Raw genomic sequence first — 25,818 nt, 5'->3', positions numbered from 1 at the left:
TAGGTGCTATACCAATGCAAGTTGTTGTTCCCCTCAGCCCCTTCTTCCCCAAAACAGAGGTAAAGGGAAGTCTCCAATGGAGCCACCATTTTCTCTTGTGACACACATTTTAATGCTGTACCTAAAGGCAAGATTGAGCAAGAGCAGAAATAAGTTTCAGTGCACACACAGTTCTCAGAGCACCTGTCTGTTATACCTAATAACCACCAACATTACTTTCATACTGGTGTTCATTTTGAGCGGGCCGCAGGTGTCCAGGGGGTGGAACTACACCATAGAACTTTAAAGGGGTATTTAAATATCATCTGTGTGTGGCAGGCTACAATTAGCAGACACAGCTGCCAACCCACATAACCCATGGAGGAAGAATTTAATCGTGGTTTTTACAAGCTGAGAATTGACAATATGCCTCCCTGATCTATTTACCTCTTCTGGATGCCATAAGACTGTCTGAAAATGGGTGTTAAGTAAGAGGAAAGTTTGGGCCTGTTACTGGTCTGGATTAAGCTGCTACACAGCAGAGCAAGTGTCCTCCTCCACTGAAGCATTCAAAAGAAATTGATCTTGATTTAATAGGGAGGTGAGGGAAATTGGCTCTCAAAGCAGGATTAAAATTAACGCCACTTTGCTAAACACACCAAAACAGGTTGAAATAAAAACAGAGAATGCCGAAAATACTCAAGGCTGAGCAACATCTTTGGAGAGACGTGAAATGTTAACTCTGTTACTCTCTCCGCAGACGCTGTCAGACCTGCTGAGCATTTCCAGCATTTTCTGTTTTTGTTTCCGGTTTCCAGCATCCACAATATTTTCTTTTGTATTAGTGGCCTAAACAGGTTGAACTAGATGTGGTGACTTTCTCAGTCCAACCTTCTGTTATGTTGCCATTTCTTATTTGTATAAAATATCCAATAGAATGATTTGGCTTTTCTTTTGGAAAAATAACGTCATTGGTTTTCTTGCAGTTTTTTAATTGGTTAGGACCTAAGTAAGTGTAAGTTATGTGCCATTTGCCCCATTTTGATCTGTTCAAGTATTTAAAAAGACAGAGTTTTCTATTCCAGAAAATGGATGTCAGTGCTAGGAAATGCAACACGCTCCCACTTTAGGAGTTCTGTAACAACCTGACCAAGCACTCCCAGATTGGGGACAGTAAAGCATCATATACTCTTCAGAACCTCAAAAAGCTCACGTCCCAACCACACCAAACTGACATTTCCTTTCCTTACATCAGCCATCTTAAATAGCTTCTCTAAATGGGATTAGCAATTAGTAGCACAATGGGAGCAGCTTTCTCCTACAGGCCAAAAACAGAATTACCTGGAAAAACTCAGCAGGTCTGGCAGCATCGGCGGAGAAGAAAAGAGTTGACGTTTCGAGTCCTACTACAGGCCTTTGTTTTCAAGGAGCTATAGGGCTGAGACTTCTGAGACAAGTTAGAATGATGTTTGTCTCGAATTACTTGGGCTGAATTCAGGTTGAGGTCCAAGGGATGAAATGATGATGTACTAATCCATTGCATCACCCAGTTTTCGACTACAAGTCCGGTGTAATAATGATGCAAGTGGAATTCATAATGATTTTTAAAAGGCAAGTGGCTGCATTTTGAAAAGCAAAAACCGAAAAATAAATACTTAAACTTCAGCACTTCTTTAAAGGTCTTGATAAGCTATTTTACTTGTCTTTGATCTCGATTTATTCATTCGATTGTGTGTATTATATTCCCATTCAGTTTACTTATGCTACCACTCTATTCTTTTGTTTTATTTAGGCATGGGCTGTTTCTGGGGTGCTGAGAGAAAATTCTGGGTTCAAAAAGGTGTCTATTCCACCCAGGTTGGATATGCTGGTGGATTTACTCCAAACCCAACCTATAAGGAGACCTGTACAGGTATGTGTGAATTTTTCTCTGTGCTTTCAGGCTAAATGACATTACAGGTGATGACACAGTTGGAAACACTTGTACATGTGCTAACAAAGTATTGAAATAAAGTTGTGAAGCATAATTTTACTCCGCAAAGTTCCTAGCTTACATGTTACATAGATGTTTGGATACCTGACAGTGATTACAAGTCAGGAATTTTACCAAGGGATTCAGATGTTGTCTTGAACCATGCGGCAAAGTAAAGGATGAGTGTATAGTTTTGAAATCACTCAATAAATACTTTTGGCGATAGATCTTTGCGGTTTATGTGCTGTTATTTGTGCGTGTAATGTACCACATGTAGTTTAATGCACAACCATACTGAAGGATTCATGATTTCACTGTAATCACCTCAACTATAGATTGATCATTTGCACTGCGATAGTGGGAGGTAACGCAACATATCCCAATATGTTAAAAAGGGGGAATAAAGAAGTAAGACTTAAATTCACATCGTACCTTTCACAACTTCTGGAAGTCTTAAACTGCTTTGCAACAAATGAAGTACTTTTCAAGTGTAGTCCCTGTTGTAATGGAAATGTGCCAAATAATTTGTGCACAGCAAGGTCTGATAAAAGCAATGTAATGATGGGGAGACAATATATTTTTAGGCAATGGTTCAGGGATAAATATGGTCCAGGACGTGCACTGGAATATTTTACATCCAGCTGAGAGAACACACGGGACTTAAATTTAACGTCTCATCCAAAGGATGGCACCTTCACCCCAGTGTAACGCTCCCCCAGTACTGAAATGGAGTGTCAGCCTGGATTCTGTGCTCAAGTATCTGCAGCAGGACTTGAACCTACTACTTTTTAGCTCAGAGTTGAAAATGCTACCAGCTGACCCAAGACAATGCTGGTATTTTGTATTTGTTTAAAAATATAGATTCTTTTCTAATTCAAGTATTTTACTCTTTACCTCTCCCTGTGCCGTACGCACTTTGCAGCTGTGAAGGCGGGTTGGCAACTTGCTCTTAGGCTATCGTTTGTGGGCAAGAATGTTTAAGCATAACTCCACCTGGGAGGTGGCGTTTTCCTGCCCTCTTCTTAAAGAAACATTTGCTCTGTACCCCTGCTCCCATGACTGATTGAGGGTGGGGAATTATATTGGGGACCTACATCCTGCCATTTGTTAACTTGGTGTGTTGGAACACCACTGCTCTTAAACAACACAGCAAATGTCCAGGAACTTTTTCCCCTGCAGTCCTTTTAAGGATTTGTAACAAAATGATAATTTTCGCACGATGAAACAAACTGATGAGAAAAAAGGTGGACTTTATCCCCAATCATTGGTAAGGACTGTGATTAATTTGGAAGCAGGCATTAAAATAATATAAGGAATCTTTCCTTTGATATACAAAACACATTCTCGAAGGTTGTTCAGAGGCTTGTACAATGAATAATATATTAGTTTTTTTACAGCAATTTCCTTGTGTAAGGGCTATCATTATTTTATATCGTTTGTTATTTGCTTGTCAGACCTGACTCAGTTGTGGTAGCACTTCTGCCTCTGAGCCACAAGGTTCCAGGTTCAAGTCTCACTCCACAAAAATCAAGGCTGACATTCCAGTGGGGTGCTGAGAGTGTGCTGCTCTGTTGGAGGTGCTGTCCTTCTTGTGGATGAGATGTTAAACTGAGACCTCAGTTGCCTGCTCAGGTGGATGTAAAAGATGCCCTGGCAATGCTTCGAAGAAAAGCAGGTGCGTAGTGCCCCCCCCACTTCAAATAGGAAATGCAACACAATGAGAGAAAGCCACCATATCTAGTTCAATATTTATCCCTCAATCAACATCACAAAAACCAGATTATCTGGTCATTACCACATTGTTGTTTGTGGGAGCTTGCTGTGTGAAAACTGACTGCATTACAACAGTGACTACACTTCAAAAGTACTTCACTGGCCGTCAAGAGCTAGTTTGAGACATCTGTTGGTCCTAAAAAGCTCCATATAGTCTTTTATTTGAGAAATTTGCCTACCCTGCACAGTGAAATACATTAAAATGAACTGCTGCACATAGTTAGTAAGATGTGGGTATTCAGTCATAATTCTCACTTTATTGAAGAGTTGACTTAGTTGCTTAACTGAGAAATGCTGGGTTAAGTTTGTGTCCCTATGACTGCGTGACTCTAATGAAGTGTTCCATTGTGTAACAATGTCTTCCACACTGTAAGTGAAGGAGCAGTGCTCGCTCTTTTGTGTCTGTTTACTGAAGAAAATGGAACAGATATAAAAAGCAGTAATATGCAATACCGAATATACTAACCTTGAAATTGAAACTGTTCAAATAGCCAGCCTCTTATTGAAAATGAAAGCCTGCGACACATTGAGAGGGTGTCTGAAATGTGAAGATTGAAAGTATTTGAGCAACATAAATGATAAACAAAACTGTATTTCCTGGACTGAACTGCAGAATAACTTTAAATATCTAAAGAATCAAATATCGTACACAGAATCAAACTTAAAAATAGTTAGTAATACTGGCTAATCGTTTTCGAGATATGTCAGTGGTCAGATCGGTTCGTATTTGAGCTCACAGTTAACAAAGGCTTTTTCTAACCAAGATATATATTCTAATAAATACAGAGCGTTTATATCACAAAGAGAACTGGATGGTGAATGTGTAAGAATACAATCCTTTCATCTCCTTAGTTTGAATCCACTCCAGAGATTTCTTTAGGAAAATTGAGTTTATCCAGTATCAATCCAATGCTTAGTGGCTAAGAATGTAAAACTGTGCAAGTTGGCAACAACTCATCCAATTCCCCTCGAAGACTACATGGAGGACTGGTTTGTTAATGCGAATGTGTCGTGCTGAGAGTAGAGGTTTATGCCTCAATCGTGCCATACATGCAGTGGGAGTGCTTCATGCTAACAGTGAGTGAAAAAATGTTCTGTTCTTCAACACTGGTATTCTTAACCTTGATGAGCTCAGAAGTTATTAAAAAGAGAAAGAAAATCTTGCACTGCATGATGTTATCAATGGTGAATATAATGATTCATTTTCACAGGTACTTTGCCTGTTCTTCAATGTGATAGTCTCTCCATGTAAATTTGTTTATTGCTGTTTTCTTTATCATTAAATTACCTGTGCTTTATGTGGTATAAAGTAAATTAGCCATTCTCTGTACATTAATTTACCCTATTTTCCAAATAATGAGCAAGCATTGGTGACCATATTTGGAGCAGGCGAAGGCTTCGCTCCCCACAATCCAGCTATCCTTCAACTAATATCACTAAAACGGATCCTTTGGTCACAGAATCTCTCAGTGCAGAAGAGGCCCTTCGGCCCATCGAGTCTGCACCGACACGTGAGAAACACCTGACCTACCTACCTAATCCCATTTACCAGCACTTGGCCCATAGCCTTGAATGTTATGACGTGCCAAGTGCTCATCCAGGCACTTTTTAAAGGATGTGAGGCAACCTGCCTCCACCACCCTCCCAGGCAGCGCATTCCAGACTGTCACTGCCCTCTGGGTAAAAAAGGTTTTCCTCTCATCCCCCCCCAAACCCCCTGCCCCTCACCTTGAACTTATGTCCCCTTGTGACTGACCTTTCAACTAAGGGGAACAGGTGCTCCCTATCCACTTTGTCCATGCCCCTCATAATCTTGTACACCTCGATCAGGTCGCCCCTCAGTCTTCTCTGCTCCAACAAAAACAACCCAAGTCTATCCAACCCCTCTTCATAACTTAAATGTTTCATCCCAGGCAACATCCTGGTGAATCTCCTCTGCACCCCCTCCAGTGCAATCACATCCTTCCTATAATGTGGCGACCAGAACTGCACACAGCACTCCAGCTGTGGCCTCACCAAGGTTCTATACAACTCCAACATGACCTCCCTACTTTTGTAATCTATACCTCGATTGGTAAAGGCAAGTGTCCCATATGCCTTTTTCACCACCCCACTAACATGCCCCTCCGCCTTCACAGATCTATGGACACACACACCAAGGTCCCTTTGTTCCTCAGGACTTCCTAGTGTCATGCCATTCATTGAATACTTCCTTGTCAAATTACTCCTTCCAAAGTGTAACACCTCACACTTTTCAGGGTTAAATTCCACCTGCCACTTATCTGCCCATTTGACCATCCCGTCTATATCTTCCTGTAGCCCAAGACACTCAACCTCACGTTAACCACCCGGCCAATCTTTGTGTCATTTGCAAACTTACTAATCCTACCCCCCACATAGTCATCTATGTCCTTTATATAAATGACGAATAATAGGGGACCCAGCACAGATCCCTGTGGTACGCCACTGGACACTGGCTTCCAGTCACTAAAGCATCCTTCTGTCATCACCCTCTGTCTCCTACAGCTAAGGCAATTTTGAATCCACCTTATCAAATTACCCTGTATCCCATGTGCATTTGCCTTCTTTATAAGTCTCCCATGTGGGATCTTGTCAAAGGCTTTGCTGAAATCCTTATAAACTACATCAACTGCACTACCCTCATCTACACACCTGGTCACCTCAAAAAATTCAATCAAATTTGTTAGGCATGACCTCCCTCTGACAAAGCCATGCTGACTATCCCTGATCAAACCTTGCCTCTCCAAGTGGAGATAGATTCTCTCCTTCAGAACTTTCTCCAATAGTTTCCCTACCACTGACGTGAGACTCACTGGCCTGTAGTTCCCTGGCTTATCTCTACAACCCTTCTTAAATAGTGGAACCACATTAGCTGTTCTCCAGTCCTCTGGCACCACCCCCATGGCCAGAGAGGAATTAAAAATTTGGGTCAGAGCCCCTGCGATCTCCTTCCTTGCCTCCCTCAGCAGTCTGGGACACAAATCACCTGGACCTGGATATTTGTTCACTTTTAAGCCTGCCAACACCTCCAATACCTTGTCACTCCCTGTATCAATTTGCTCAAGAACCTCGCGGTCTCTCTCCCCGAGTTCGATACCTTCATCCTCATTCTCTTGGGTGAAGATGGATGTGAAGTATTCGTTCCACACTCTACTGATGTTCTCTGGCTCCACCCATAGATTGCCCCCTTGGTCCCTAATGGGCCCTACTCTTTCCCTGGTTATCCTCTTCCCATTGATATACTTAAAGAATATCTTGGGATTTTCCCTACTTTTACCAGCCAGAGCTTTCTTATATCCCCTCTTTGCTCTCCTAATTGCTTTCTTAAGCTTCATCCCGCACTTTCTGTACTCCACTAATGCCTCCGCTGATTTGCTCCCCTTGTACCTGCTAAAAGTCTCTCTTTTCCTTCTCATCGTATCCTGAATATCTCTGGTCATCCATGGTTCTCTGGGCTTGTTACTCCTTCCTATCACCCTAGAGGGAACATGTTGAGTCTGTACCCTCCCCATTTCCTTTTTGAATGCCCCCCACTGTTCCTCTGTAGATTTCCCCACAAGTAGATGTTCCCAGTCTACCTTGGCCAGATCCTGCCTTATTTTACTAAAATCCGCTCTCCCCCAATCCAAACCATTTTTTTGCAACTTGTCTATTTCTTTGTCCATAACAAGCTTAAATTGCACCATGTTGTCATCTATCTTATTCACTTTTATGGGAGCTTACCATGCAGAAACTGCCTGCTGTGTTTCTTCACAAAAATAACCACACTTTGAACGTACCTTGTTGTCTGTAAAGCACTTTGGGACATCCTGAGGTTATGAAAGGCACTATGGAAATGCAAGCTCTTATTTTCTTTGGCCATTAAATCAATTAAGCCAATCATTAACTGCAGATCTGGTGAAACAAAGCCACACTAGCATTTTCCACATTTCAACAGGGCACTAAACAGGTGCCATGTCACATTTGAGGTGCACTTTTAACATTACCAATTCTTGTTGTAATATTTTATGCACATCCTATTTGTTGCCTGCTAGTTAGAAATCTTGAATGAGACAACTATTAGGATTAATTATTATCCACTGTGATGTAATTTACTTTAGATAGTCTTAAGCAATGTGTAATATTTTAAATCTATGATTGCATTATATTATCGAGTTGACTTGAAGGAAGGAACAGCAATGCAAACATTAAATGAAAATCAAACTTTATTGAATTGATTTTACAACTGACCTGGCACAAAACATGCCTTCCAAATGCATACACTGGTTATTAGCCCTTCAACAAGAAAGTTGACTGGATGAGTATTGTTCATTTTCTGTGACCTCTTTGTCGCTGTATAATTCAATTCATGAAGCTCAAGGTTTTCTGCAGCACTATTTGGTTATTTGTCATTGCGCTGATGCTGTTTCTACAGCAACCATTTTTTTCCCCTGCCGCTGTCGGCTGTGCTGCATTTCAAAGCTGTTTGCTCCTTGTCATGTTGAACGTCTTTGTCAGCCTGCTGCAAACGTCTCCCAATTGTTTGCATCGATGCCACACAACTGCAGGCTGCACTTCAGGATGTGCCCGAAGTACTTCCTCTGGCTGCTTTGTGAACGTTTCCCCCTGTTTCCGCTCACTGTGCAGGCGATAATTGCGTCTATTCTCCAGCCGGTGTCCTGGGCTGGCACTGTGGCAGCGTCAAGGCAAATTTCCCTCTTCTTCCGCCCACCTTGGAAAGTCTTTCGTCATCTGCCCAAACAATGGGTCACGTGTCATTTGATCTGCATGATGGCTGTGAGATGGCATCAATGATACTTGTACAGTTCTTTGATGTGGTGATGATATTAGGACCCAGAGGATGAAAGTGTTGTACGTGAGCCAAAACCTTCTAGAAACTGAAAGCATAATTCACAGGGATACCTCACAAGCATACACTTTCTCGTTCAGTTTAAAAATGCTGTTAGGTTTACCAGAAGAGTTTGGGTGCTGAAGTCATCAAAATTAATAGCTTGTTAACAAATGAGCAGAGATAAGGAAATTAAGCTGCACTTATTTACATCCAACAGTTTTATCCAGCTATCATAGCAGAAGATTTGATGGAGCTCTGACTGGTCAAATCTCTCAGCTGATGAAAGGATGTGGCATTTCACATACTATTATATGCAGCAAAAAGCAAATTAGCTTGGTAAACTATGTCAATGTTTCTTGTATTCTTGATCTTGCTATTTAACTGTTGTCACGCAATCCTCACATGCAATTATAACATTTTCTGCGCCTTCCAGCATTCACTGTGGCTACGGTGACGTGGCTTTAATGAGCTAGAAAGGAAATTCAGATGGTTAATTGGGCCCTGACGGGTCATCCCCCACTAAACATCACTTCAGCAATTCGTTTTCAGAAGTGATGCAGGGTGTATAATATATGAGTGGGTGATATGGGTGGGTGTATTATAATGAGATGCAAATGATGGAAACATGCAACACAGCAAAACAAAGCGATGCCCATAATTTGTGACATCGCAATGCTTCGGCGCAAGAGATGCCAATGAATTTCTATCAGTTGCGAGAGAGGCATTAAATGGAAGCATAAATTTTTTTTAAATTAATTTTTTAATAAAAACTGCCTTTATTCCTCAATTAATACCCTCGGCCACGCTGTGGTATGGCAGCCTCAAGGCAATTCCCTTCTTTTCCACCCACCTTTTGCAGGTGAGACAATGGTGTGTCACTAGTCTTAGTTCCCTGCCAAATTATGATAACTGCTTTGATTTCAGGATATTTTCTTTTGGTCAGGAGCACAGGCAAGGTATAGACAGCATCATTACCCTGTTGAAAATTTACTATCATTACAGCAAAGGTGAACATGTACTGCCCTCTCTCTTGGTGACTTGAGGTGTTTTATTTGATTCTTTCATGGGATGTGGGTGTCGCTGGCTGGGCCAGCATTTATTCTCCATCCCTAATTGCCCTCGAGAAGGTGGGGGTGAGCTGCTTCTTGAATCACTGCGGTCCATGAAGTGTTGGTACACCCAGTGCTATTAAGGAGGGAGTTCCAGGATTTTGACCCAGCGACAGTGAAGGAACAGCAATATAGTTGCAAGTCAGGATGGTGTGTGGCTTGGAGGGGAACTTGCAGTTGGTGGTGTTCCCATCTATCTGCTGCCCTTGTCCTACTCAGTAGTGGAGGTCACAGGTTTGGAAGTTGCTGTTGAAGGAGCTTTGGTGAGTTACTGCAGCACATCTTGTAGATGGTACACACTGCTGTCACTGTGTGTTAATGGTGGAGAGAGTGAATGTTGAAGGTGGTGGATGGGGTGCCAACCAAGCGGGCTGCTTTATCCTGGACTGCTTTGAGCTTCTTGAGTGCTGTTGGAGCTGCATTCATCTAGGCAAGTGGAGACTATTCCATCACACACCTGACTTGTGCCTTGTTGATGGTGGACAGGCTTTGGGGAGGTCGGAGGTGAGTTACTCGCTGCAGGATTCCCAGCCAGTATGATAGGAAGGGTTGAGGTGAGAAACCTGGGCTGTAGTTACGGCTTTAGCTGCTCTCAAAGTCTTCAGAGTGGTGATCCTGCGCAGTATTCTCAAATTGAGGTGGATGAGGGGGAGGCGATGGTGTAGTGGTATTGTCGCTGGACTAGCAATCCAGAGACCCAGGGTAATGCTCTGGGGTCCCGGGTTCGACTCCCACCAACGGCAGATAAAAATCTGGAATTAAAAGTCTAATGATGACCATGAAACTATTGCCGATTGTTGTAAAAACCCATCTGGTTCACTGATGTCCTTTAGGGAAGGAAACCTGCCATCCTTACCTGGTCTGACCTACGTGTGACTCCAGACCCACAGCAATGTGGTTGACTCTTCAATTGCCCTTTGTTCGGGATGGACAACAAATGCTGGCCTAGACGGTGGCGCTCACATCCAATGAATAAAAAAACCTCCCTTATTTTCTCTAGTTGCTTGAATGTTGTTTCCCTGATGATGGAATATTCCTTTCCTTAACATCAATGTTTTCCTACATTAAAGGTGCTGTATAATAAATGCATCGATTGATTGTTTTTTTTTTAAAACTAAGAATTGTTAAATGTGATTTTTTTTGCCACATTTATGTCAAAATGGAATGCAGGCAGGTAATTTATCTAATTGCTGGTCTGTAAGGAGAAAACATTGAAACAGGCTGTGGAGAACTGAACTAATAATAAAATACGTTGAAATATAAAATCCTGTCTATCCAACTGTATAATTAAAAGATTTGCGTCAAATATATCTGCAGGGTGCTGACACGAACTGGTGCACTCACCATCTACATTCGCCAAAAAAATAAACCAATAAAAAAACACAAGCATAGACTATTTCTCAAAAAAAAATCGCGTTCACAAGAAAAGGAACTATTGTTAAACCCTGAAATGTTTTTCAAAATTTTTAAAGCAGCTCGTTCACATTTATATTAACATTTATTACTAATTAAAACTTCAGCAGTTCTGTATGAAGAACCACAAAGCGACCCTGGTTCATCTTCACCAACCATCAACAACTTGCCCCCCCACAGAGGTTTTCTTCTTCCTGAGGCCCTGAACTTGCCTTTTGCCCCATTCAATGAGCACTGATATATTTGAGTTGGGGCCTCGGTTTACAATGCTTTCCATATTTCTGTACCTGTGCAACTTAGAATACTTGGCATGCTTTTACTTCTGCTCAGTAACGCCGTATGCCTAACCTCTAATATTTGTAGTGTTTACATGCAATATGATATGAGACCTAAATCCATTTCCTTTTCTCACCTGTTCTATTTCCAGATATGTGAGTTATTGTGTTTGTTTGCATAATAACAGTCAATGTGCTAAGTAATTTATTATCTGAAGCGTTTTGGGATCTCTCTTAGAAATGTAATCATATGCTATATAAATGCATATCTTTCTGTTTGACAAGCACCACAAGCAAATAAACTGCACAGATTTATTTGTACAGCTGTGCTGTGTTAACAGAACATTATTGATTTGTGTACCTTTAGTGTGTGAGGGGCACAAATTTATATCTACTACAGTAGGTGAGCAGTATGTTATTTATTAATGTGCTTCAGTTTTAATATACTTAAATGAGCGACGCCCTGGGACGTCCGCTGATTTTTACTGCATTTAAAATGCTTTGTTTGGTGCTGAGCATGATAAACCTCCAGGCATTGTGACTGTGGTTTCACGGTCAAAGAGTGGCCAGGGTGTTATGGGTCAGGATTAAATAGTGAAAATTAAAACAAGAAACTGTCTTGCATATAGCGAGGGCAATTAAGTGAGGTTGCCTGTAAGTTCTGTGGAAGTAATTTGTTTCCCTTTCAAACAGTTACCTGGTAACAAAATTAGTCGTATATTTACACCGCTAGAAAGTTGGGAGAATACAATCCTAACCAGTTTGACCTTTTAATAAATTGACACCAGTTAAGTTGTTTCCATATTTTCTCAGTAGGAAATTGCAAAAATAAGAAAGAAATTGGGCTGAAACTGGATCATCATATCAAATTTTGTTTTAAGCGTTTTTGATTATTAATGATGCACTGCTCATATTTCTGCATTGTCCCACATTTTGCGGTTTGTCACACATCATTGCCTTTTCTAGAACTGACTGATTCAGGTCAGATTAACAGACAGTTCATCTTATTGGAACACTGACGATAAACAAATCTTAAAAGAAAGGGGGAAGGAAATGGTTCTCATTGTAATAAGAAGTTCCTTGTTTTGAGTGCTAGTCCTTCACATAGTGTATCCATATAGTGGAAGGGACATTGGTTTCACACAATGATCAATTAAATTCCATTGATTACTGACACTTGCACTTGCTGACTGGTCTTTGTGGTGAGGTTATTGGTTTACAGCAGCTTACCCTGGGTGAAAAAATTGACACCAGGGGTTAAAATCTCTCCTGTTGATGCATTCCTGGGCCTACCCTTGTGAATCTGCTCCAGCCCCGCTGTCAGTTCTTCCCAGGGCTCGAGTTAATCATAGAGAGTGGGATGGAGAGGGAATGCACCTATATACAGGTTTACCATTACTAGGATGAAGGGAAATTTAGTTCTTCAAAAGCTTACAGCCCCTTTATGAAGGGGCTCCTTCATTTTCCAGTAGTTGAGGGGGAGGGGGGTGGGGCAGCAGTCTTGGTGGGTGGGGACAGCAGGAACAAGGGATCCCAGGTTTTCTGATGCCTCTGTGGCTACGAAGCTGCCTGAAGTCAAAGCCATGAAATACAGACCTTTGGGAATAGATGATCGGAAACCCCATAAGAAGGACTTCCAAGCTGTCAGGAGGGAGGTGGGCGCTGTGTCCATTTTTGGCTGCTGGTTTTCCCCCATGACCCATTCCTCTCCTTCCTGTGCAACCCTCTCATGTGGGGATAGAGATGCTTTTTCATTGCTTCACCATCAACCCCTTTCACTTTTGGAAGCACCAAGTTGTTGTTGTCTTTTTGAGTTCCCTGCCCTAAGGCAGGTCCCACCCACAGTACTACAACCTCCACCATGGAGAGGACCAGGAGGCAGGTCCTGACTCCACTCCAGCTGGAACGGGGGTTAAACCCTGTGCTGTTGGCACCAATCTGATCCACACTAGCCATCCAGCCAACTCGTCCACCAAGGAGTCGGAGTTGCTGCAGCAACACACACTTTACATGCATGTTGTAGCCTGGAGCTATGGATGGTGATGGTAGACCCTCCAATTTCTTACCATCAAATGGCTGATGAGGAATCTCTCCTGCTCTTACTGCCTTCCATTGGCGTATTTTAGAAGGATTTACAAGTTGATATCTGTTTGGCCGCATTATGAATGCACCTTCCTTGGCCATCAAGTCTTGGATGGGACTTGAACCCAGAACTTCTGGCTCAGAGGCAGGGATACTACCTACTGTGCCACAAAACCTTCTTCACCAAGTCTGTCTTCATTACAATATAATGTAGTAGGTAGCTGATGTGATTTCTGGTGACTCTGCGCTGTATTACAGGGCTTGACACAGTTTATTCAGGCACAAAGTGGAACTTGAGAGTGCCTGTAGTCTGCTTAATGATACTTTTCTTTATTCACAGAATGCGGGCATTGTTAACAACCAACATTTATTGCCAAACCCAAAGTGCCCTTGAGTTCCCTTCTTGAATCACTGCAGTCCATGTGGTGTAGGCACACCCACAGTGCTGTTTGGAAGGGAGTTTGAGGACTGTGACCTATTGACAGTGAAGGAATGACGATATAGTTTCAAGTCGGGGTGGTGGTTGCAGGTTGTGCTGTTCCCATGCTTCTGCTGCCCTTTGTTCTTCTAGGTGGTAGAGGGGGTGCTTTTGGAAGGTGCTGTTGAAGGAGTTTTGCCGTGTTGCTGCAGTGCATCTTGTAGATGGTGAACATGGCTGCTAATGTGCGTCAGTGATGGAGGGAGTGAATGGCAACCCATCCACAAACAATCGAGTGGGCTGCTTTGTGCTGGATGGTGTCAAGCTTCTTGAGTTTTGTTGGAGCCAAACTCGTGCAGGCAAGTGGAGAGTATTCCATCACACTCCTGACTTGTGCCTTGTAGATGGTGGACAGGCTTTGAGAAGTCAGGAAATGAGTTACTCACCTCAGATTTCCCAGCCTCTGGCGTGCTCTTGTAGCCTCAGTTTTTATATGGCTAGTCCAGTTCAGTTTCTGGCCAATAGTAATCCCCAAAAATATTGATGGTCGGGGATTTAGTGATGGTTGGTAATGCTATTGAATGTCAAGGGGAGGATGTTTAGATTCTCTTGTTGGAAATGGTCATTTCCTGGTGCTTGTGTGGCGCAGGTTACTTGCCACTTATTAACCCAAGCCTGAATGCTGTTCAGAGCTTGCTGCATGCTGGCACAGGCAGCTTCAGTTTCTGAGGAGTCATGAATGGAGCTGAGCAGTGTGCAATCATCAGTAAACACCCCCACTTTTGACTTTATGATGGATGGAAGATCATTGATGAAGCAGTTAATGATGATTAGGCCTAGGACACTACCCTGAGGAACTCCTACAGTGATGTCCTGGGGCTGAGATGATTGATCTCCAACAATAACAACTGTTTTCCTTTGTTCTAGCTATGATTCCAGCCAGTGGAAAGTTTGCCCCCAATTGCCCATTGACTTCAATTTTGCAGAGCTCCTTGATGCCTCACTCGGTCAGCGGCTGCCGTAATGTCAAAGGCAGTCACTCTCGTTTCAACTCTGGAATTCAGCTCTTTTGTCCATGTTTGGACCAAGGCTGTAATGAGGTTTGGAGACTAACAGTCTTGGCAGAACCCAAGTGACCATCGATGAGCAGATTATTGGTCAGTGCCACTTGATAGCACTGTCAATGGCACCTTCCATCACTTTGCTGGTTATTGAGAGTAGACTGATGGGGCAGTAATTGCCTAGATTGGATTTGTCCTGCATTTTGTGGACAGGACATACCTGAACAATTTTACACATTGCCGGGTAGATGCCAGTGTTGTAGCTGTACTGGAACAGCTTGGCTAGGGGTGTGGCAAGTTTTGGAGTGTAATTCTTCAGCACTACTGCCGGAATATTGTCAGGGCCCATAGCCATTGTTTTATCCAGTGCCATTAGCTGTTTCTTGATATCATGTGGACTGAACTGAATTGCCTGAAAACTAGCATCTGTGATGCTGGGGACCTCAGGAGGAGGCCGAGATGGATCATCCACTCAGCACTTCTTGCTGAAGATGGTTGCGAATGCTACAGCCTTGTATTTGCACTAAAGATGGGGATATTTATGAAGCTGCCTCCTCTGGTTAGTTTTTTAACTGTCCACTGTCATTCACGTCTGGATACCTGGAATGAGTGGGTTGTTTTATGAGGAAAGGTTGGACAGGCTGGGCTTGTTTCCACTGGAGTTTAGAAGAGTGAGGGGTGACATGATTGAAGTATATAAGACCCTAAATAGTCTTGACGAGGTGGACGTGGAAAGGATGTTTCCTCTTGTGGGTGAGTCCAGAACTAGGGGGCACTGTTTTAAAATTAGGGGTCGCCCTTTTAGGACAGAGATGAGGGGAAATGTTTTCTGAGGGCTGTGCGACTTTGGAACTCTCTGCCTCAGAAGGTGGTGGAGGTGGAGTCACTGAATATTTTTAAGGCAGGCATAGATAGATTCTTGTTAGGCAAGGAAATCAAAGGTTATCGGGGGTAGATGGGAATGTGGAACTCGAAACGCAAACAAATCAACCATGATCTTATTGAATGGCGGTGCAGGCGGGAGGGGCCGAATGGCCTACTGCTTCTATTAATTTTGTATGTGGCAGGACTGCACAGCTTTGATCCGATTCGTTGGTTATGGGCTTGCTTAGCTCTCTGCCTTTTGCATGCTGCCTCCACTGTTTGGTATGCAAATAATCCTACATTGTTGCCTCACCAGGTTGACACTTTATTTTTAGGTATGCCTGGTGCTGATCCTGGCATGCCCTCCTGCACTCTTCATTAAGACATTGTTGATCCCCTGGCTTGGTGGTATTGGTAGACTAGGGGTTATGCTGGCCATGAGGTTACAGGTTGTGGTTGAATACAAATCCGTTGCTGCTGCTGCCATCTATGAGATGCTGTGGGCCCAGTTTTGAGTTGCTGGATCTGTTCGAATCTACCCCAATTAGCACAGTGGTCGTACCACACAACACATCAGAGGGATCCTCAGTGTGAAGACAGGACTTCATTTCCATAAGGGCTGTGCAGTCGTCACTCCTAGCAAAACAGTCATGGACAGATGCATCTGTGACAGGTAGATTGGTGAGGATGAGGCCAAGTTTGGTTTTTCCCCTCGTTGGTTCTCTCATCACCTGTTGTACACCCACTCTGGCAGATATGTTCTATATAGCGCTACTGTGCTATCCATGTTGATGGAGATTGAAGTCCCCCTCCCAGAGTACATTCTGTGCCCTTGCTATCCTCAATGCTTCTTCCAAGAGGTGTTCAGCATGGGGGAGCACTGATTCAATCGCAGACAGAGGGAGGTGGGTGGTATTCAGCTGGAGGTTTCCTGGCCCATGTTTGATCTCATACCATGCGACTTCATGGGGTCCCCGGGGTCAATTTTGAGGATCCCCAGGGTCACTCCCTCCTGACTTTATATCACTGTGCTGCCAGCCCTGGAGGGTCTGTCCTGCCAGTGAGACAGGGACATACTCAGGAATGGTGATGTTGACTGAAGGGTATGATTTTTGTGAGTATGGCTATGTTAGGCTGTTGCTCAACTGGTCTGTGAGGCATCTGTTCCAACCTTGCCATTAATCGCTGAATGTTGGTAAGGAGGACTTTGCAGGGTCTACTGGCTGGATGCAATGAATATGTTGTGACAGCTTCTTGATTATTGAGCATTGTAATGCAGGATAAAGTGGTTGGCACCATCCAATAACTGCACATGTGATTGTAAATTGCTGAAAGAAGAGGTGTGGCTGAAGTTTTTCATCAGGACAAACACAAGAATTCAAAATTTCAAATAATCACAACAAATTATAATACAGGAAAAAGGGGCTGATTGGTTGCCCTTTGCAGATGGTGGGGGTGGGTGGTGGGTGGTGGGTGGTGGGTGCCCCCTCCAAGCGAGAACCCCCTCCTTTTTTCCTATCTGCCTGCTGCCTTAAACCCACCACACGCAACCACCCACCACCCTCCTGCCAAACCCTCCCTATCCAAGACCCCAGACTTGCCTGTTTTCAGGGATTCACTGGCCTTCTGCTTCCATGTTGCAGTCCCGACAGCGCCTACTAATGTGCCTTAGGGCACAGAAGCCCTACAGGCTGCCCATTTAGCCTGTCCATTGCGTGTTATCATGGCTGCAGCCAGTGTGGAACAAGTTGGCTCCATACCAACTTCTTCTAGAGAGTGGGGTGGGGGAGGGTGAGCTGTCCACTACCCCCCCCCCACCCCCCCCCTCCCAATAACATTCCATCCCTGATCGTTCACATCCCAGAAATGAGTCACCAGGGTCCCACTGGAGTTTGAGTAATCTGATCCCTCAGATTCAAGATGGAAGTATCAGTAAACAAAAACTGACTCAACTGTAGCATATTATTTTACGTCAAATAATTTATTTCTTCAGCCTGTAACCAGGGAAGCTGGCAATGTTGCATCTGGATCCACTTGGTGAATGAATTTGACTTTAGGTAGTTGTGAAACGGCCTATGTGCCACGACTGGCAGCCGCCAGAGCGTAATCACTTCTGATGTCTTGATGTCTAATATAGTGTTCCTTGTTTATCACTCCCCCATTAACAGGGAGCCCTAATTGAGAACGAACATAACACGGTAGCAAACAACATGGTTCATTTTTATACATGTTTTTTTTTTTGAACGGTTCCCAAGACAACATGTTGCCAGAATGCCATTAGCTCTTGCATTGACAATAACTTCATTCCCTCCAGGCAGGTGTTGCCTGCTTCTATGTTCTGTTGCACCTAAAGCTTAAATGAGGATATGCTTTAGTATTAAAATAGACATCGAACTGGTAGAAAAGACCTGGCGGTTTTGTAGATTTGTTAATGGTTTTTGTGCAATATCCATCTCATATGATTGTACAAGATATTTGTCAAGCATATTCTTAAAATAAATAGATGTTTTTCTTATGCCTAAGAAGCACCATTGTGCATCCGTATTTTTTCCCCAAAAATTGTATAGGGTGAGTGGAGGATTTCATTGTAAATGTGTGTTATGTTTCTCCAGGTTTAGGCATTTCTTCATAGTTATACATAAGACAAATGGGTCAACACTATTGTACAAGGCCCAACACCGGTATCTAAAATTAGAACTAAAAATTGGAGGAGCATCTGAGGAAATATATTACATGTCTACATGGCTGAAACCATTTTAATCTGTATTTATGTACAATGAGGTTATCTAATAATGCAGCAAATAAGATGGTGCTTAACATATCACATTCAGAAATCCTTTTTAATATATGTGTAGCAATGTGCTTTATAATGATAGAAAAAGCTCGCTGTTGTGATGATATGGGAGGAATAATTTGCAGCTTGGTTGCATTTGAAGATATTATTGGAAAATTACAAATGCAAGTTAAACATAAAAACTGCATTTAAAAATGCAATATTTATAGTTTTTTAAATGTCAGTGACTTAGTGTAATAGCCAAAGCTTTCTAAGAACATTACAATTTGTCTTATTAGAAGCACTGTAGGTCAAGCAGAACCTGAGTACATTAGTAATGTACTCCATTTAATATCATAAAGTATTGAAAAACAATAGGCTACTTGGCCTCTCAACACATTCCTCAAGTAGCCCATTTACAATTTATGCTATCACTAATTCTATCCTATTCATTTCATCTTCAGAGATTGTGTTTTACGATGATTATGTTAAACTCTGAGGCTGCAGATTGTTTTTATAACCAGTATTTTGGGATCATTGTACAATTTGGTCACTTTTTTTCTGAATAACACAAAGCAATAGATTTACCTATGACATGAGAAAACAAGTAAGAGTTCATTGGGACATCAGCTCAAGCTGCAAGTCGGTATTCTCCTTCGGGTAAAATCTGCAATCTTGCATTCTTAGTTGGGAATTGTATGCAACTGGCATATTGATGAAGTGATAAAATTAAAGCGAGGTAGCACTGACTATCCAAACCAAACACATCCTTTATTCATTCCTGGGAATGTTGGACTGCTAAATGTAATCCTATCATCCATTCTATTATTTGTAATGTAGGGAAAAATTAAAGTATAAAGAAGTGGATTTTTTTTACGTTGGTGGATCTGAAAAGGAACATGAGCATTGGAGGAACAAGGTGGCTTCCCAGTCAAGTTAAGCACTAAAAACATTCTCAGAAATTAAAAGCCCTGATCTTAACTGAGCTTCCTGGTGAGAACAGGGCAGGTTTGTGGCAGGCACCCGATTTAGCCTCATCCAATCTTGCACTCTGTTGAAGTTAAAGATGCTACAAATTGGCCGAGCGTAAATTGGGCACTCAGACCGAACCTACCCGTTTTTGCTTGGTGAGTTAGGTTAAAATTGGGGGTTTTGATTTTGAAGCTTTTTTTGGACATTTTCATTGGCTTCTATCCTTTTAGCATTATCCACACTGTTAGGGCGATTGAGGAAGAAGCCCATGTAGCCAATCTTGGTTCATCTGTGCAATGGTTTCTTCATTCCAGTGTTTTTGCCTCCAGTATTCAATCCTGCAAATATAGCAGTTGCATTTTCAATTTTTCAAGAAAACCCATAACCACTGTAAATCTACAAACAGTCCTGGTTCAGTGATAGCACAAGGTTGTGGAAGCCAAGATAGCTAGAGAAAGAAGGGAAGAAAAGATTAAAAGAATCAAAATCCAATTACAGTACTGTTCAATAAATCTATTGGTAGCTTGGAGCCAAAACTGTGGCCTAATAAGTCAAGGAAAAACTTGGGGGCACATGATACAACCAGTAGCAGAAATACCGTAAAAATGAAGTTGTCTGTTTGTGCATTGTAGCCTCTAGACCCTCTGATACTTCCTTGAACGGAGGCCCAAGCATCAATCATCACTATCATCTGTGACCGAACTTGTTCTTACATTGAGCTTCTTCTTTGACTGCTCTTAGTTCCTCCAAATAAGTGGTGTTGCTGTGGAACCCTTTCCTGTAAGGATCTCTTTCATTCATACTCCCAGTTGCTCTGTCCCCATCACATGTTCTGATAATGCCACTTTCCACACTAGTGCTTCTGATGTGCTTTCCTTTTCCTCAGTAAGGATTGTGTGCCCCCCGCCACCCAACCACCAGGGTTGACAGGGGCCTAGACCCTGTCCATGCCATTTTCTGCACTTCTACTCCCGCTCCTTCCAGGACCATAATCAGTCTCTACATTCAACACTTAATCCTCCACACCTTCAGTGTGATACCACCATGATACCCATCTTCCCTTCCCCTCCCCATTCAACACTCCAAAGGGACCATTCCCTCCTGGACACCCTGATCACCTCTTTAATCACCCCTAACACCTATTCCCCCAGGAGATGCAATACCTGTCCATTTACCTCCTCCTTCCCACCATCCAGGACCCTAAACACTGGTTCCAAATGAAACAGTGATTTACTTTTACTACTTTCAATTCAGTACACTATATCTGCTGCTCATGATGCAGTCTATTCTACACTGGGGAGTCCAGATGCTGATTGGGTGATTACTTTGCTGATCACCCCATTCAGTCTGTATGTGTGATCTTGAGCTCCTGGTTGCTGGCCATTTTAATCCTCTGTTCCTCTCCCACCTGGTCCCTCTATTCTCAGCCTCCTACACTGTTCTAATGAAGCCTAATGGAGACTTGTGGAACCTCATCTTTCAGTTAGGCACTTTGTAGCTTTCTGAACTTGGTCTTTAGTTCAATAATTTCAGATCGTGACCACTGCTCTGATATTATCAGACATCATCTGTTGGTGTTGATTGTGCTATTGCTATTCACAGCTCCCCAGATCCAACTTTTGTTTCTCTTTACTTGTGTAATTACCCAATCTCGTTTTGCCTTACGCCATCATCCCCTGTATCATTTAACCTCTCCTACCTTCCGCCTTACTGCAGATGCTTCCTCTAGTTCATTCTTTTTCCTCCTCCTACCTCTGTACTTTAAACCTGTTACACCTCTAACTTCTGCCAGTTCTGAAGTACGGCCATTCACTTGAAATATTGAGGAGAATTTTAACTGCCAAAACCAAGTGGTTTGCAGATGGTTATAAGTAAAAATTTAGAATATCTCAAACTTGACCCTAATCGACCTTCAACTTGGACTTTTAATAGAGGAGGGATAAGGAGAGGCAGCCAATCACTCCCAGGAGGCTGGTGGGGCATTTTAATATTTAAATAAGGCTACATGCCTTAGAAATGACCTACCTTCCAGGTTTAAGCTAATGGGAGCTGAGACGGCTTCATGGGCAGGCCTTGGTGCGCCTGCTGGTGGTCAGCTTGATCCTCATCTGAGGTCCAAAGTAACACAGTATAAATAGCACCCGTGCTGCTTTACACTTTGGAGGTCTGGTCTGGACCTCTGAACCTCCAAATGGTAGATGACACATCCAAAGTGCATTAAGCAACATCTTGGGTACTATGGGGGGAAAAAAAACCCTTTCACACAAGCAGGTAAGAAAGCAGCTGTGAGGTCTCAGTACTTATTCACATATTCCCCTTTCATGGCTTCAAAACCCTCCATTGCCGCTGCCTTCTCACCTTGCTTTGCACTGGCGAGTTCAGGGAGCTTGGGAAACCGGGGTTGGGGTGGTTATTTACACACAGCCTAACGCGCTAGAGTGAAATGTGAAAGTTGGAGGTTAGAGTCTGTTTCTTGATGCCCTCACATTTTTCCTAGATTTTACACACACATGCATTCTCCCACATTAAAATCCCCCCTCATGATTCTATATGTTCCAAATAGAGTACTTCAATCTCTTGGAGGTTCATTCTGAGGTTTTAAGTTAGTGACACAATGGAAGGGCGAAACGTGAGGAAAGAACAAGCTAGATTGGAGAAGGGCTGGACGGGTGGAGAACATCGGAAACTGGATGGAGGGAGGAATGGCAGTGGCACGCAGAATTGCATTGAACAGAGAGAGATACTTACAGCTCCTCGTGGCTAATTATGGATATTGGAGGGTTTTAAGGATTGTGCTATTAGTTTCTAACTGTATCTTACTAGCTCTGTGTATTAACTTACTTGTGTTAGTTTTTGAATAAACATGGTGGTCTGATAATATGTTATTTATCACCTTTTAGTGTCCAGAATATATGGTGGACATCCTATATGATCTCCAGTACAATATATTACAGTTAAGTGATAATTGTTAGCTAGTCATAGCATGCAAAAGAATGCTGGTTTCAGTCATGAAGTCATAGAAATGTACAGCACAGAAGGAGGCCATTCGGCCCATAGTGGCTGTGCTGACCCTTTCCCTAAAGCCTTGAAAAGGAACTTTCAAGTAATTATGCAATTCCCTTTTCGAAAGTTACTGTTGAATTTACTTCCATTGCCCGTTCAGGGAGAGCACTTTTGCATTGGAGAACCAGAAACTCTTTTTTGTAGGTTAATAGAAATGTTGGGAGGAGTTGCTGTAAGACCTGAAAATTAAGAACTCTAAGAATACCTCTGCATTTGCTAATGGCTCCGGGTCAGAATTGGGCTGGCTACTTTCCAGTTAACTTTCGATTCTAAATGATGATAGCCAAATTCCTCCAAAACAATTGTTTTGAAAATTAAATATAGACGATAGGGAATGCGTGCCCACAGACACCTACATTTAAAAAGAAAAGGACTTTGGTTTAATTTGTTTGAAGCTAATTTCGCTGGACTGGTTCCATAATTTCTACACCGTTTATGGCTGAATTTCCATAACATTTACGCATTCGTCAATGATCTACAATTTCATCACCTAAATGTATTTATTCAATTATACTAATTACTAAACTACTTTTTCTGTTGCAAACATAGCTACCTCAATGAATCATTTCCAGTGAAACTCTCTCACAAGAGGTGTGTCATCAGAAAATGACTCACAATCTACTTGACTCGAGAAGTACTCCATATTCCCTCTACCATCAGGCAGGCTAAAACTATTACTGTCAGCAATTAAAATCTACATCCCTGATCCAAGTGTGACCTGCGGCCTCATGTCCTTCACTGGGGCGCTCAGCTGTCAGTTATGGAGAAAATTAAACCCTTTACATGGATTAATCTGATTAAGTAGAGCTTTAATACATTGTGTTTCTTTCAGATATTAATTGTTGTTTCACCAGGGCTGTCTGTGCACATAAGCAAAATGTGGCAAAATGCTTAATTGAGCACTGCTTGTGAGAAGACATGTCACGTGGTCATTTTACCAAAAGTGCTTTGTCAACAGGGGTGCTGTTACCACCACCTTCAGCTGCAAAAGAAATTAAGTGCTGAAAAAAACACCGAGAGATACAACCTCTTTAGAAAATCCTACAAGCAATCCCTAAATAATGTTTCTCTGTCAGTGCAATTGTAATTTTGTGATCATTGTATCTCTCTACTCGTGTAGGAAAAATGGTGGAATATGTTACAATTTGCATTTCAGTCCTATTTTACCCAATTTAAGTACTCAGGGTACGTTGCTGTTCTGGAAAAGGAACCAATAAGATCATGCCTCGGGAGAGGGAGAGGCTGCTGTACAGGATTCTGATTGGACCACCTTGAAATCTGGATCAGGCTGTGAGGATAAGTCACAATTTAAAAATAGCTGACGTTAATTCCTCTTAAATGTGAGGTGAATCTGAGCTGATTGATTTTAACACAGCGTCCTTGAGAGAAAAAGTATCTGCTTGTTTCTCTATTAGGCTTCAAGCCTAATTTTCCAGGATTTGATATTGTGGTCTCAACGCAAGTGAGTTGCCCGCTTTGAGTCTGCACAGTCATGTGATGGATAGGACATGAGCAAGTGTGGAGGATTCTTAATGTATCTATAGTTAGGAAAATTCTGACTAGTTTTCACTTTGCATGCCTCCCTATTTCTGTTGACTGATTTGATTTGAACATTTGTGTATAAATGGCATTAATGGCATCGTCAGAAATTGGGTTGGAGAAGTCTCTGAGCTTGGAAGTGTGAGAGAGCTGAATTAATAATATCAGTACACCCATTAAACTAGCATGCTTTGGAGATTGCATCAGTTCAGTTGTGTAGGTTAATTTAGTTCCGCCAAAGTCTTAGGCTCAGATATTCCTACAAACTGATTTATGATGATGTCATCGGCACACACCATATCAACAAAAACATCCAGAAATGGATAAGATTTACTTTTAATGAACCAACATTCTCTGTATTGAATTTTAAACGCTATCCTAGTGGTGAAGTTCCCTCTTTGAATATTGATCATCTTGCAGCTCTATTGTCTCTTCCTCACTCACTTCCCCCCCCCCTCTCTCTGTCTCCCCCGCCTCTCTCTGTCTCCCCCCCACCCTCTCTCTCTCCCCCCCACTCTCTCTGTCTCCCCCTCTCTCTGTCTCCCCCTCTCTCTGTCTCCCCCCACTCTCTCTGTCTCCCCCTCTCTGTCTCCCCCCCACTCTCTGTCTCCCCCCCCTCTCTGTTTCCCCCTCTCTCTCTGTTTCCCCCCCTCTCTCTGTCTCCCCCCTCTCTCTCTCTCCCCCCCACTCTCTCTGTATCCCCCCCTCTCTCTGTCTCCCCCCTCTCTCTCTCTCCCCCCCTCTCTCTCTGTCTCCCCCCTCTCTCTCTGTCTCCCCCCCTCTCTCTCTGTTTCCCCCTCTCTCTCTGTTTCCCCCCCTCTCTCTGTCTCCCCCCTCTCTCTCTCTCCCCCCCTCTCTCTCTGTCTCCCCCTCTCTCTGTCTCCCCCTCTGTCTCCCCCCCTCTCTCTGTCTCCCCCCCCCTCTCTCTGTCTCCCCCCACTCTCTCTGTCTCCCCCCCCTCTCTCTGTCTCCCCCCCTCTCTCTGTCTCCCCCCCCCTCTCTCTGTCTCCCCCCACTCTCTCTGTCTCCCCCCCCTCTCTCTGTCTCCCCCCCTCTCTCTCTGTCTCCCCCTCTCTCTGTCTCCCCCTCTGTCTCCCCCCCTCTCTCTGTCTCCCCCCCCCTCTCTCTGTCTCCCCCCACTCTCTCTGTCTCCCCCCCCTCTCTCTGTCTCCCCCCCTCTCTCTGTCTCCCCCCCTCTCTCTGTCTCCCCCCCTCTCTCTGTCTCCCCCCCTCTCTCTGTCTCCCCCCACTCTCTCTGTCTCCCCCCCCCTCTCTCTGTCTCCCCCCCTCTCTCTGTCTCCCCCCCACTCTCTCTGTATCCCCCCCTCTCTCTGTCTCCCCCCTCTCTCTCTCTCACCCCCCCTCTCTCTGTCTCCCCCCCTCTCTCTGTCTCCCCCCCTCTCTCTGTCTCCCCCCCCTCTCTCTGTCTCCCCCCCCCTCTCTCTGTCTCCCCCCCTCTCTCTGTCTCCCCCCCTCTCTCTGTCTCCCCCCCCTCTCTCTGTCTCCCCCCCACTCTCTCTGTATCCCCCCCTCTCTGTCTCCCCCCCCTCTCTCTGTCTCCCCCCCCCCTCTCTGTCTCCCCGCCCCCCTCTCTGTCTCCCCCCACTCTCTCTGTCTCCCCCCTCTCTCTGTCTCCCCCCCCCTCTCTGTCTCCCCGCCCTCTCTCTGTCTCC

The 25,818-nt window shown here is 43.5% G+C and overlaps 1 protein-coding gene across 3 annotated transcripts in view; it reads left to right on the top strand.

The window, feature by feature from the left end:
- Window positions 1-25,818, top strand: part of msraa (methionine sulfoxide reductase Aa) — a 385,986-nt gene that overhangs the window by 188,793 nt on the left and 171,375 nt on the right. For all 3 annotated transcript variants that reach the window (XM_078541424.1, XM_078541426.1, XM_078541425.1), the window contains exon 3: window positions 1,772-1,891. In XM_078541424.1, coding sequence (XP_078397550.1) covers window positions 1,772-1,891 — 120 coding nt within the window. The remainder of the gene's footprint in view (window positions 1-1,771; window positions 1,892-25,818) is intronic.

This window comes from Cetorhinus maximus, chromosome 5 (assembly GCF_964194155.1).
Source record: "Cetorhinus maximus chromosome 5, sCetMax3.hap1.1, whole genome shotgun sequence".
NCBI classification, from domain to species: Eukaryota; Metazoa; Chordata; class Chondrichthyes; order Lamniformes; family Cetorhinidae; genus Cetorhinus; species Cetorhinus maximus.
Note: the sequence above shows the minus strand (reverse complement) of the source record. Positions and strands in the feature narration are given on the sequence as shown.